Source organism: Sander vitreus, chromosome 24, assembly GCF_031162955.1.
Source record: "Sander vitreus isolate 19-12246 chromosome 24, sanVit1, whole genome shotgun sequence".
NCBI lineage: Eukaryota > Metazoa > Chordata > Actinopteri > Perciformes > Percidae > Sander > Sander vitreus.
The window spans coordinates 12,125,154-12,139,893 of NC_135878.1; the positions used below are offsets into that span (position 1 = coordinate 12,125,154).

General features: G+C 40.9%; 1 protein-coding gene across 2 annotated transcripts; it reads right to left on the reverse strand.

Moving 5' to 3' along the window:
* Positions 1 to 15: 15 nt before the first annotated feature.
* On the reverse strand, positions 16 to 14,518 carry ankrd10a (ankyrin repeat domain 10a). Of its 2 annotated transcripts, none has more exons than XM_078243305.1 (6): positions 14,205 to 14,518; positions 12,860 to 13,012; positions 10,323 to 10,414; positions 3,293 to 3,525; positions 2,192 to 2,272; positions 16 to 2,063 (listed from the first exon to the last, which is right to left on the reverse strand). In XM_078243305.1, the coding sequence occupies exons 1-6, from the start codon at positions 14,400 to 14,402 to the stop codon at positions 1,663 to 1,665; spliced, it is 1,158 nt and encodes a 385-aa protein (XP_078099431.1). In that variant the 5' UTR covers positions 14,403 to 14,518; the 3' UTR covers positions 16 to 1,662. The 2 variants fall into 2 exon arrangements, with proteins under 2 accessions (XP_078099431.1, XP_078099432.1); XM_078243306.1 differs by having other exon boundaries at positions 16 to 2,060; positions 14,205 to 14,516.
* Between the last annotated feature and the right edge of the window lie 222 nt (positions 14,519 to 14,740).

Here is a 14,740-nt window from a genome sequence, read left to right on the forward strand (position 1 = left end):
AAAATCAAAGACTCACACCTTGTACCATTTTTATGAAACTGCAAAACATGTTTAATAGCAAAAGAGGCAAAACCAGAACAAGTATAAAAACGGTCAAAAGCAGCGGTGCACATTCCCACACAGCTGACGTAGTGTTTCCAAAAAAAGGCGTTCCTTCAGATACAACATCCGAAAGATTCCCAAAAAGCCTACAGTATGTTTTATAAAATTACAGTACATTATTTAATCAAAAAGCGGTTCATCTGCTCTAAAACATAAATAACAAATTATGTCAAAATAAAAACCATTAACGTTCCCTTTGGTAGATCGAGGCTTGCAAGGATTGTCAGTGCAGTAGTTCCTCGCTGATGAAGGTACGGCAGATCAGGCCACATTCAGAGAGGACAGCTACACACACACACACACACACACACACACACACACACACACACAGCCCTTAACAGTGCAAACCAGCCAGCAGTAGCAGAGACAGAAAGATCAATGTCGTACATACAGAAATACATTGGAGAAAATATTGTGTGTCTCTTTATACTTCGGTGAGGATTAATGGAGAAGGTAACGCAGGTAATAATTAAACAACACTGGCCTTGTAGAAACTGTCTATTGGTCACACAGGTGCTAGTCTATATCCATGATGAACGTACACAACGTTCCACCAAAACGAGTTCCTTCCCAAGGCTATTTTTGCAGCACCGTGGCTCCATCCGGCGCTTAGCAAACTCCCGAGACGATTGTGATTGGTTTAAAGAGAAAATGGTGCTTTTTACAATGCAACGTATGGAGCGGGGATGTTTCAGACCATTTCGTGTAAATCCGACGTTCGACTTGCAAACGCTAGCATTAAAGGAGCAGTCTAACATTTTGAGGAAAAAGCTGTAATACTCAGAGTCAGACAAAAGCGATCCATCTCCAGGACAACAGAAAACTTCACGAACTTCAAAAAATTGTATTATTGTCGCTAATTTCTGTACTTCCAGTACAGAGCTATGTTAAACCTAGCTGAGCAAAAGTAAAAAAAAAAAAAAAAAAGCTATTCACCACTTTACCCAAGACACACCTGGGTTTATTTCAGTTCTGACTGACTGGGTTCTAGATCTTTGAGTGTGATGTACACTGTTGCACAAAGCAATGCACAACGCAAATGTATAAACTATGACAATGGTACATAATGTATATGGTACACACTGTTACTTAGTTTGACTATATTGGAATACAATATGTTAATTAGACTGTACTAATTAGCGTCTGAGTTCTTTCTCTTTTGGTGAAGGTAGGCTTTCCGATATGGGGTGGGGAGTGTGATCGTAAGCCCCGTCTCTGTTCAAAGATTATCATTGGTGTCGGATGTGAATGCTGTCCCTGATCTTTCTCCAGCAAGCTCCATCCACTGATGAAGACCGTGAGCTGATGATTGAAAAAGCTAGTGAGTGAACTTTGGGTTTGGAATATTACATCAAACGAGGTTAAACATGTCCCGGATGTCTGCAGTAGTAGTAGTAGTAGTAGTAGTAGGAGTGACTCTGGGTTTGCCAGCAAATGAATTATTCCCCAAAATGTGAGAGTGTTCTTTAACGCGAGTTAAGAGAAGGCATATAAAAGAACAGTGCTTCCCTGTTTCCAGGAGGCTGGCTGTGAAAGGCAATCCTCTGTGATGTGTGTCCTTTACGAGTCGTGGTAGAGGCGGATGGTGCCGGCCACAGCCTGCTTGTATCTGTGCTCAGCTCGGATTCCGCTGCTGTAGTCGAGGCAGCCGCTGTCGCTCAGCTCCTCCGCGGTGTCTCCGAAGCCGTGGTAGTGTCCGTAATGCAGGAAGTCCCCACAGTCTGCTCCTATCAGCCCCTGCCGGGGCGGGCGGTGGGACACGCAGCTGCTGGGACTGCCGGTCAGATGCAGGGAACCACACATGTCAGCATGCTGAGCAGGTGCTGCTGCTGACGCCGGCTGCTGATTGGCTGGAGCGGAAGGCGGTGAGGAGATGCTTTTGGGTGTCTCACGGCCATCCTGGTCAGCGTGAGGCAGTGTTTGATAATGGCCATTGGTGGTGGCTTCGGTGTTGTCATCTGCTTTTAATAACAAAACAAATTGTCTTTAAAAGCAGTCCATGCGACATTGTACTTTATTATTTTGTATTCTTTGTTTTATCAGCAAATACATCTGTTACAATCACACACACACGCAGCTCCAGTCCCACCTGAGTTGAGCTCCTGTGCAGACTCCATGTTCATGCTCTCCAGCTCCTCACCTCCACTGCCCTGCATCTGTACCAAAACATCTGCAGCAGGAGACAGTGAGAATGGTAAAGAAAGCTGCATGGAAATGACATCAAATAGCTGTTCATAGTCTATATCTCGAATCAGAGTTGTTTCTAGTTTAGCTAGTTTGGTTAAGCTAATAACATTAGGTTTTTACCAATACCAATTAACTTGTATTTGAGTATATATATATATATTTCTTTTTTTTTAAATGAGACAAGAAGAACAGCTTGGGAAATTCTGATGGGAATGTGTCACTGTTTTCTAAGATTGGGTGTGCTTGGCTATTTCATAACAGAGTTATAATATTATATATATAGAACAGGGGTTCCACAGGAATATGTATTATCGCCACTTTGACTGTACTTATTTTCGCCGTATGAGTGATGGGGGTCCTACAGAAACACATTTTATACCAAAGTTACAACACTTTGGGTTATTTCATAGGAGACATTTCTGTTTGTGCTCTTCTCCATGCTTTGAAATGGCTGGGTTGGAAACGACAACGCCATGTACTCCTGCGCACCAAACAGTAGGGATAATCATTTTCTGACAATACTAGTTAAACGTGTCATAAAATTTGGGTTGGGATCTCTCTCTTTGTACACCATCAAACCTGAACATAAAGCCTAAATCAATCAGTTTAAAAAGGCATAAAAGACGAGTCTTTTATTACAAATCTGAAGCAGGAAATCTTTTTTGTTATTGCATGCTCATGCTTATATGGTCATTGATGCAGAGTGAGGAGCACGCCATGGCTTATATCATTTATTGTATGTTGTTGTCTTTAATGCACTCTTAAAGGTCCAATGTGTAGGAATTTCTCCCATCTAGCGTTGAGATCATATATCGCGATCAACTCTCTCGTGCCACGCAGTTCAAAGTACGTATTACAGCTACGGTAGCCTTCACGCTTAAAAAAACAAAACAGTCTCTTGCTCTTTTCAATATCCTTTTTCTTTTTCTGGGCGAAGACGCAGCGCTGTATCGGTTAAGCTCACAGTATGAAGTGCAATACAAAGAGCCAACAAATGTCTTACTATCAGCTCCCCTGGCTTTCTTCATGTGACCAGTGTCTGCCGCTGTCAGCAGCCTCTTTCTGCTGAGCAGGCCCTGACCACATGGGGCACCGTTTCCATTCTGTACTCCAGTCACATGGAGTCCACTGAGCTGCAGCAGGTGCTTCTTGGTTTTGGACATGAGGCGGAAACAGTCGAGGAAGCCATGAGCGTGGGCCAGCTCTGCTGCTGTCTGCCCGCTGGCATTCCTTAAACTGAACGAAGAACAGGGAAGGGTGAGACAAGCTGCTCCCTCTCAGACATCACAGTGTTTCATCTCTAACAGCATCCTGCACTCATCACTGACTGGCTTAGGTTTACACTGACCAAATTAAAGCCTGTAAGAAGTAAGAGGGCTTTACTATTGCAGGGAGAGATTATCGTGGCCCAAATGTGTTCTGGTCTTGACAATCTACCCTGCAACACATTCATTTAGCTAAATTAATAAAATATTACTGGTGGGCCGCTAAAATTATACCTCACTTCTTATAGAATGTGCCTATACAGTGGGGCAAAAAAGTATTTAGTCAGCCACCAATTGTGCAAGTTCTCCCACTTAAAAAGATGAGAGATGCCTGTAATTTTCATCATAGGTACACTTCAACTATGAGAGACAAAATGAGAAAAATAAAATCCAGAAAATCACATTGTAGGATTTTTAATGAATTTATTTGCAAATTCCTCGGAAAAATAAGTATTTGGTCACCTACAAACAAGCAAGATTTCTGGCTCTCACAGACCTGTAACTTCTTCTTTAAGAGGCTCCTCTGTCCTCCACTCGTTACCTGTATTAATGGCACCTGTTTGAACTTGTTTTCAGTATAAAAGACACCTGTCCACAACCTCAAACAGTCACACTCCAAACTCCACTATGGCCAAGACCAAAGAGCTGTCAAAGGACACCAGAAACAAAATTGTAGACCTGCACCAAGCTGGGAAGACTGAATCTGCAATAGGTAAGCAGCTTGGTGTGAAGAAATCAACTGTGGGAGAAATTATAAGAAAATGGAAGACAGACAAGACCACTAATAATCTCCCTCGATCCGGGGCTCAACGCAAGATCTCACCCCGTGGGGTCAAAATGATCACAAGAACAGTGAGCAAAAATCCCAGAACCACACGGGGGACCTAATGAATGACCTGCAGAGAGCTGGGACCAAAGTAACAAAGGCTACCATCAGTAACACACTACGTCGCCAGGGACTCAAATCCTGCAGTGCCAGACGTGTCCCCCTGCTTAAGCCAGTACATGTCCAGGCCCGTCTGGAGTTTGCTAGAGAGAATTTGGATGATCCAGAAGAGGATTGGGAGAATGTCATATGGTCAGATGAAACCAAAATAGAACTTTTTGGTAAACACTCAACTCATCATGTTTGGAGGGGAAAGAATGCTGAGTTGCATCCAAAGAACACCATACCTACTGTGAAGCATGGGGGTGGAAACATCATGCTTTCAGGCTGTTTTTCTGCAAAGGGACCAGGACGACTGATCCGTGTAAAGGAAAGAATGAATGGGGCCATGTATCGTGAGATTTTGAGTGAAAACCTCCTTCCATCAGCAAGGGCATTGAAGATGAAACGTGGCTGGGTCTTTCAGCATGACAATGATCCCAAACACACCGCCCGGGCAACGAAGGAGTGGCTTCGTAAGAAGCATTTCAAGGTCCTGGAGTGGCCTAGCCAGTCTCCAGATCTCAACCCCATAGAAAATCTTTGGAGGGAGTTGAAAGTCCGTGTTACCCAGCGACAGCCCCAAAACATCACTGCTCTAGAGGAGATCTGCATGGAGGAATGGGCCAAAATACCAGCAACAGTGTGTGAAAACCTTGTGAAGACTTACAGAAAACATTTGACCTCTGTCATTGCCAACAAAGGGTATATAACAAAGTATTGAGATGAACTTTTGTTATTGACCAAATACTTATTTTCCACCATAATTTGCAAATAAATTCATTAAAAATCCTACAGTGTGATTTTGTGGATTGTTTTTCTCATTTTGTCTCTCATAGTTGAAGTGTACCTATGATGAAAATTACAGGCCTCTCTCATCTTTTTAAGTGGGAGAACTTGCACAATTGATGGCTGACTAAATACTTTTTTTCCCCACTGTATGTGTATATGTGCTATTTAACAAAATAGCTATCCTCTGTAGTACAAAACATTAACAATAAAGTACACTTTAAATAAAGAACAGGGTCCCGTTATGAAATGTTAGTAAAGTAATCTTAGCTCTACACCATTTACATAAAATGAAATATCTTCTAACTAGGCTCTGAAATAACCAAATTTAGATATTATGTATCTTCCTCAATACCAGACAAAATATAAAAAGGTCCAACAAAAGGAAGTTTTTTTCGACACCTAGTATTCAAGCTTCCAAGTTTGAACTACTTCTTTAGCTGATAGCCGATTTTTAAGGTGCCAATACTAATATTGCTCATGGAGGGATAAAAAAAAAATCGGATATCAATATATCATCTTATATTAGTTCATTGTATACTATCTCGTCATATACATATACATGTGTTTTTGAGGATAACCCTGAATAGAAAAAAATTTACCCAGCTCTAAAGTGGGGTTAAGTTATTGCTAAAAGGAGCTAAAACCAGAGCTAAAAAAGTAAAAGCTCAAGTTGTGACCAATGTATAGGGTCTTCTGTTCCATAAACCTTCAGTTCTTCATGTATTTCACCATAGAATGTTTAAAAAAAAACAACAACAAAAAAACTTTCTGAAACACTGCATTTTCTGTCCATTATGTAAGCTTATCAGCTGACACACAGCGCATGCTGCTATGACATCTGTGACGAGCTAAAACTAGCAGTTTGTTGTTCAGCTCTAATATGCATATTTCGGAGAATGAATTGTTAACAGAGAGGTGGCCATTATGGGAGTGCTGAACAACAGCAAGGGTTTTTATTAAAGCTATTCAAGTTTAAAAGGTTTTAGCAAACATTCTACGGTCCGGATATAAATAAAACAACTCATTATAGGTTTTAGGCCTTTTTTATTTTTTTATTTGATCATCTTCTCCAGTAAGTCTGAACACGTGTCTTGTCTGGTGTTGAGAGAAGCTTCACTTGTCAGAATTCCTACAGTTTACATCGGAAATCATACAGATGTTGAGCATCAGCGCGAGTGACGAAAGAAATCTCAATTTAAGGGTAGCTTTTCTTTAAACCGCATCTCGTGTTCAACAGTGGGCGGAGTTTGTTTTGTCGCCATGGCGGTCACGTCATCATGGGATACGCGCACGTGACCATCTGTTATTACGTGACCACGTCAGACGAGATAACGCCTGAGCCCGGCTTCACTCGCTTAATGAAGACAGATGTGATGCGGACGAAAAACCTCAGAACAAAGCTAGCAAGTGGACCTTTGCGTCGAAACTATTTTGTCACACCTTTCCGAACTATACGTTGGAACTAGGGCTGTCAAAATAACGCGTTAATTTCGATTAATTAATCTGAGCAAAAATAACGCGTTAAAAAAATTAACGCAGATTAATCCATTCCATATTGACGTTTGCATACAGACAAAAATCTGGTGCCACTGATATGTCTGCGCTTCTCTCTGCTGCTCTGAAACAGACGTTACAGGAAACACAAACACCGCTGCACGTGACGCTAGTTAACACTATACTCGACAGCAACTAACGTTAGCCTACCGTTAGCTAGTAGCTGGATTAAACAAGGTTAAAATGCTGACAGCTAACGCTAAACGGTGTAAAGTTTGACTGTGTTTTACTGTAGAGGATTCAACACTGGTATGTAACAATCTGTAGATGCCGTCGGAGAAACAACACAGACAGTGCAGTGCGATCAATGAAACTGGTAAACTACAGCTTCGTGGTGCATTTGAAGTTATTGTAAATGTCCTTTTCCCATCTGGTGGTTGTTTTTGTCGTTCAACAGCAATTTACTAGTGAAATAAGTTATTGTTATACATTATTATTAAATCATTTAATTTTGACCATATGGCCTTAGCAATAAACAAGCTGTTCTTTAATGTCACCAAGTGTTGTTTAGTACCCTTTTTTTTTTTTAAAAGTATCGGTTCAGGCACCGTTAATTATGTATGCGATTAATTTCGATTAATTAATCACAGAGTATGTAATTAATTAGATTAATTTTTTTAATCGATTTACAGCCCTAGTCGGAACGTTTAAATGGATGGTGTTACAAACGGTGCCATTGCTCATCGGCACAAGGACAACAACAACACTTTCCAGATTGTACAGGTCTGTGTGGAAACTGAGGAGCGTAAAGGGCAGTCAAATTATCATATTTAGCCAAGAACCTGTTAAAAGAAGCATTTCATTTTATTCCGTCTCCTAACGTGCTTTGATTCTTCCCATCAGCTCCTTTCCCTCCGCTACGGCAAAACTAATCCTCCAGCTGAGACTGAGCTTTCTGTGGTTTTTATAGTAACTCCTGAAGTGCGACCAGTGAGCTCACCCTTTGTTAGCACAGTAAAGCATGCAAGTCAAGACACAACACTATCATCATCAGTGCTTTCTGAAACGTGAAACCAACCGCTGCAGGAAATACCTCGCCAGTTTGCCAGCTGCAGAAACTGTAGGAAGCGAACAACTGTAAGATGCTCGCTGATGCACATGTGGCAGATTCTGCAGTGCCTATTTGGATTGCTCCCTCTTTCTGGGATTACTCAAGAAAATCGTGTTCAAATTGAAAAGCTGTAAAACATCAGAACGTGCAGGGGTGTTTGCAGTTTGAAAATCAAGCTCATGGTTATTCTTTCTTGACTTAATATAGCACATGATCCAAAAGCATAACTCTAAATATTCAGTTCAATATTTAACATGTTAGGACAAATTAAACAGTTTAAAATAAAAAAAAATAAAAGTAACAGGTACTACAAGTTTCTAAACACCCTCCGCTATTGTTGACTGTGAAGTTCCCCCGAGGCTGAAAAGCTCATGATGCTTCTTTACTGACACTGATTCCATGTCTAAATCAACCACAACTCATTGTTGGAGCCAACACAAATTGTACTGAAGAAAGGAGAAAAGAGAGCAAATATTAGAGCTGCATTAATGGATTAATTGGTGTCTTTGGGGGGGAGGGGGGGTAGCAGAAAAACCTGACATCTCAACTGACATATTTCCAACTTATAAAGGTCATATGTTGAACGTGTTAGCAACAGTTGTATATTTACACACCCGGTAAAGACAGAGCCTTTTTTTTTTTTGGGGGGGGGTTCCTCATGATCACTGGACTACTACAATCATCTATCACCACTGTCAGCTCCTGTTGATACGGCTAAAAGTAGCTGAGTTAAAGAGAAAAACTGTTTGTGTCAGTCCTACCTTTAGGACTCCTATGTTTTTTGGCCTAATAGTAATACACTATACATTTAATACTTGTTTTATTGTTTAAAGTAGCTCCTCAGTCTGAGACAGGTTAGCGGTCCCCGAGGACTTCAGAGTATACTAAGACCCTCACAGTCAGTCAGCTGCTGCACGTCTAACAATAATTCACTTTCTAAAACTATGTTTTGATAGGCGGGGGAGCTCACCAACAAATTGTAACCATTTAATAACACCGGAGATGACATGTACACTCGAAAAATGCAGTTTTCCGCGCCGGACTCTTTAGAGCCACGTTAGTTTGACAGTTAATTATCAATCAACATTTAAGTGATCACCAAATGAAATACCGTAGATACATATATAAAGCTGATTTCATGCACTAAATGCAAAATTAGACCATCACTTTGATGGATCCATTCGATCCATTGACCTTCTTTCTTGCTGCAAGGCCACAATGGACATGGGCAGAAGCCGCTGATACTGAAGGCTGGGTGACATTTGAAATGTTTCCAAATCAGTGCCCATACAATACCTGAGTGTTCGTACACTACCAAATGATGTTGTCTTTTATGCCCTACTTCTTTTAATAAAAAAAAAAGGCCAAATATGTTAAATGCAACAGTATTTATTCTTGCTTTACCTTTAAAGCTATAGTGCGTAGTTTCTGCTGCCCCCATGAGGAATTCTAAGTAATGACAACAAAACTGTTGGCGTGTCCTCATGATACAAGCCTCCTATGACGACCCCCCCCCCCCAATTATACATGTCTTATATAAATGCAATGAATTTCTGTTGTCTCCAAGTTAAAACAATGCCTCTTTGTCAGTGTGCCATACGTAAACAGAAACACATGAGCTTTTCCGCTTTAGCATACTGTCAACATTCTTATTGACTTATCTCTATTATTTGGCATACTGTATGAGAACATTTTACCTGTGCAGCTGTTGAAAAAAAAAAACCAAAAAAAAACCACAACAAACACAAATAACATTACTTTACATCCACTTTAAATCAGCTGGTTTAGAGGGAAAGGGCCAATCTGGAATATTTTTACGCTTCAATCAACGTAAATGAGTGCAGTTTCCCTTGTTCAAGAAACTTTCTAGAAATGAGTGTCAATACCTTGAAGCAAAGACAGAAGAAAGGCATATTTACACTTACACGACCTGCCAGTGTGGCCAGTTCCCTCTCTAACAGCTGATGTGATGTTGAGCAACACGCTGATATTATATGACAACAGAAAATACACTAACACCACAGCACCAGAGCTTCTACAACGTTGAGAAATATGTCCGAATTTAAGGGACGTAAATAAAATGCATTTGGGCTGGTGGCCAAATCCGTGCTGTTGTTTATTCAGGATGTAAATGTCACCTTTAGTTTTCTGATCAAACTATGCACAACACGCAGAAAATGCAAATGGTTGAGCAGAAATGATGTTGCAAATTACAAACTCCTTTGGATTTACATTTGAACGTTTTCACTGGAAACCGCCTCTTGCTGGTAAATGGCAGACATTTGAAGGATGACACCGAGCTAGGAGGATTTCTCACCAAAACCAGCGAGTGTATCTATAAACAGCAGAGGCGGGATGTGAGATGTGTAGCTGCTGCTATGCTTCAAACTCAGCATGACAGAGCTGCTGTGTTGCTGCACAGAGATCAGACCTGCAGAATACTTACTGTGGCTTAGCACCTGCTATCAACAGGACCTGGATACACTCCAAGCTACCTGAACGAGCCGCCTTGTGGATGGGAGCCTCACCTACAAAATCCTAAAGACACAATGTTTAACTCCGGGGATATTAGGGATGGAACGGTTCAAGTAAAAGTAATCTGAACCGATTATTTTCCGCTAGTCGCGGTTCGGGTGCATGTTTCTTTTGTCCGTTTCATTTTAACCTCAAGGTTTCAGGCAAAAAGGCTTGTGCAGAAAAAAATAAACTTCAAATAAAGTTCTTGGGGGGGGGGGAAAGCCGATAACCCAGCGAAATCGCAGTTGGTACGAATGAGGCACAGAGTGCAGCTGACAGTCAGTTTAGGTGTGCTGTATGGGAGCATTATGGATTTAGTGTTACCTGACAATGACGGGAAAAAAGCGGAGGATAATAGTGCGTTCCATTTGTACTCGGAAGTCGGATTTTCACAATGAAAAATCGGACTTGTAAATGGAACGCATTCAACATCATTCCCAGCTCCGGCTTCTGAGGTAAATGGAACGCACTATTAAATGGGCGACTGTGTGCCGGCGCTGTGCAGCACGTGCTGCTAATGCTAGCGGCAATACTTCCAATATGATGGCGCATTTACGGAGACACCACGCCAGTGTGTCCGTTGACAGCGCAAGGAGGAGAGCGTCGGGTAGGACAGAGCCACTCCTTCTCTCCGCAGCATCTAAACAGCCTCTCCACCCAGATTCAGACAGACAAGCCAATTTATAACTAAAGCATTGGGCGGGTTTATAGCAAAAGTAAGGTGGATGCAGAGTTTCAGCATACGACTGATGTAACATTACTTGAGCCGCGCTTATAATATCCCCTCTTGCCAGCATTTCCGCAACACAGTAAATCCCAAATTTTTTAATAACACAGTGGCACTTTTTTCTTTTGCTAAAATATATTTCCATTAAGAACATGCATGCTATTGCCCGTCTGGTGCTGCTTCACTTCATGTTGATGGCCATTTTTATATGAAAATGACATAGCTGCATTTTTTTGTTTGCACTAATTAGAAAACATATTCTTTTAACAAAGATTTCACAATGAAGAAGTGTTTATGTCGGCAATGCACCCCCCCCACCACGTATAAAAAATATAGCGAACTGAACCGAGAAACACTGACCCCCAAAAACCGGGATATGAACCGAACTGTACATTTTGTGAACCGTTCCACCCTAGGGGATATCCATTTATAAAAGGTTATAATAAAGGCTATTACAAACACAACATTGCATTCTTGAATATGTTTAGTACCAGCACATGGGAGCACCAGCCAAATGGCTATTGAATTAATTGAATTAACCAGCCACTCAATAGATTGCCATTGTTTTTTTGGGGCTACTGAGTGAAGCATATCTACCAGCCGCTTGCATATTTTACCAGCATTTGGCTGGTAAATGGTGCTAATTTTGAACCCTGATTCTAGGTGACATTAAATGTAATCCAGTGGTATTATTTATGTTTTATTCATTACATGTCACTCGCTACATCATCATTGCCAGAGGTGGAAAGTAACAAGGCACATTTACTTCTATTTCACTACATTAAAGGGGAAATGTAGACATGTTTACTTTACTTTCTTTCTCTGACAGCTATAGTTGCTGGTTACTTTGCAGATTAAGTGTTTGAAATAATTCGAATTAGCTCCACCTTGTCCAGATAAAATAAACATAACAACATTGGCGGTATTAGTACTTTACTACAGATGAGGATTTGAGACACACTCGTCATGGTAAAGATCAGAACCTGGAAGCTGATATACTGTACAGATGCAAACATTAAGCACATGTGTAGGATTGCGTTTCAACTTTGATGGAGTTTCTTAGATAACTGTACACTCTTACTTTGAAATAAAGGGAACAGAAGGAATGTGTCTATTGTGAAACGCTGCCAAAGACAAACTCTAAAACGAAAGAGAAGAAAGATGCTCAAAAATCAACTGAGCAATAAGACAATAGAACCTAAAAAAAATATCTCAGGCTCACAGTGTCCTGATTTTAGCCTACCTATTAAGGAACATTAGCATTTTAACATGATGGAGTTTCAGATGGGAGCACAGCCTGGTCATACACATGTTGTTTATATTTCCGATCTTTAATTGATAGTAGATCAATTAAAATTCACGTTCTTTAATATTTTCTCAACGACCAGTTAATCGGTCGTAGATTCATTGTTATTATTCCTAGCCTCAAATAATGTTAGAGCTGTAATCCTATAGACATAGGCATTTCTGATGAACATCCACATCCAGATTTATGGAATTTTGACAAAAAGACAACAGGCGTGCTTTTCGTGATGGTAAAACCACCGGTCCTATTTTCATATATTAGACTAGTGTTGATCCATTCGCATGTGTGTTATACATTAGCTCTTCAATAACCCTGTCTCTAGATTCAAAACAATAGATTACGATATGACACATATTCACATTTCACATTTTCAATGTAATTGCACACGATTACATCTGGTTCCACTGCTGCTGGATGGTGTTGGAAGACTGACCTGTGTGTTCACGTCGGCTCCAGCCTGAGTCAGCCAGGCAACGCAGTGAGGATGTCCTCCAAACGCTGCAGTGTGTGTGGGAGTCTGGTTGAATCGGCTGGTCACTGTGTTCACCTCACAACCCATCTGCACCAGGCACACCACACACTCCAACTATGTGCACGGAAACACAGTACAGGCCGATAATGAGACAATTGAAAACATCCGGTGGTAAACAGAGAATCAAATCAATCATCACACACCATAGGATAGGAGCCTCCTGGTGTGCACTGAGTCATTTTTATTGTAACAAATCTCCCACAACCCTGTTTGAGTATCAACTGACCCTGTATAGGGTCAACCCCGTGGTTGAGAGATGCTGGTGTTAAATAAAGGACAGGAAGTATTTGCCTTTGCTGACATTTTTTGCTGAGTTTTAATGCTAAAATACCAGGTTTCCATGACACTGGATGGCACTGCATCAAGACTATAACAGCAGTGGAAACCACAGACTGTCCCAATCACTCTGACCAGCCAGCCATTTTATAGCCATTATACTATATTATGCTATTCTATGCTGCTACTGTACATTATGTTTCATACTATCACTACATTTCACCTTATATTACACTTCATATCCCATACTATACTGTACTCTATTAATACTATGTTTTTATAATAATTTGTATATATATATATATATATATATATATATATATATATATATATATATATATATATATATCCTGTTACCATAGACATATATAGAAGCCTGTCAGGTTACAGGTTACAGACATTACAGATAGACACTTTCCTGTTTTCCTAGAGCTATTTTGGCGCCTGTGTAGCCATTGGCTCCACTGGAACCAATGACAATCCTGCAACCCGTTACGTTAATTATTTATTTATTTTTTTCGACCAAGACAACTTTATTGTACAGTTACAATCAGACACAACTGTATGACAGCATAATACGTGATACGTCCATGGGCAAAAAACAACGGCGGGCAACAGCAGACTTCACTAATAGCACATTATTCCCCTAAAATATCAACCTTTAGACATGGTTAACGCTAGTCGCTATACTGTCCTGACCCATTTTATGGACACTTCAAGTTAGCGAAGCAGTGATTCAAGTTCACTGCAGTTAACGTTAACCTTACGTTAACTTAACGTTACTTTATGGTAACGTTATAACGTTAATATTAAGTTATGCAGGATCGGAATGTCTTCACACAATCTAAAACATCCCCGACGTAGTTTTACCCATAGATATAAAACAATATATATTTAATGAAAACTACATTTCGCTAGGTAACGTTAGCTAAATCTGTTAATCTGGCTAGTAATTAGCGTTAATTCCTACCTGCCCATAGTGAGCAGCCCAGTGTATAGGGGTCCATCCGTAGCACGAGTCCTCAGCAGTCAGATGAGCCTGGTTTGAGAGCTGCTGTAACAGTGAGACCAGAGCGCCAACATCTCCATCCCGACAGGCGCGGTGGATGGGAAACCGGCTGTTAAACACCTCATCACTGGAGAAGTCGGGTTCTAGTCCCTCAGACATTAGTGGATTACGAAAGTGGCAGAGAGAAACGTTTTTCTCGAATGTTCCCGCCGATTGTCCCACGGAGCAGACTTAAAAAAGGTTCAAACCTTCAAACACAAAGGAAGAAGAGATAAGCCAGTCTCTGTCTCTTCGCGGCTGGAAAATCACAAAACCCGGACTGGAGTCTCGCACTAGGCAGTGTGACTTTGACCAGATTGCATTTTAGTTATTTGTTTTAGGCGGTTTTGGTTCAAAACCGGTCAGGAGCAACACCATTCGCCGTTGTGCCGCCTAGAGGTCGGAGGGAAACTTTGAAATTATACTCACAAGTGAACATCCATCCATCTAAATCCGCT

Excerpts from the sequence above, each read along its gene's own strand:
- ankrd10a (XM_078243305.1), bottom strand. The coding sequence starts at position 14,402 with ATGTCTGAGGGACTAGAACCCGACTTCTCCAGTGATGAGGTGTTTAAC. Across the intron at positions 10,415-12,859 it reads GAGCCGACGTGAACACACAG|GATTTTGTAGGTGAGGCTCC; the intron begins GTCAGTCTTCCA and ends TTGTGTCTTTAG. Across the intron at positions 2,273-3,292 it reads GAAAGCCAGGGGAGCTGATA|ATGTTTTGGTACAGATGCAG; the intron begins GTAAGACATTTG and ends CTCCTGCTGCAG.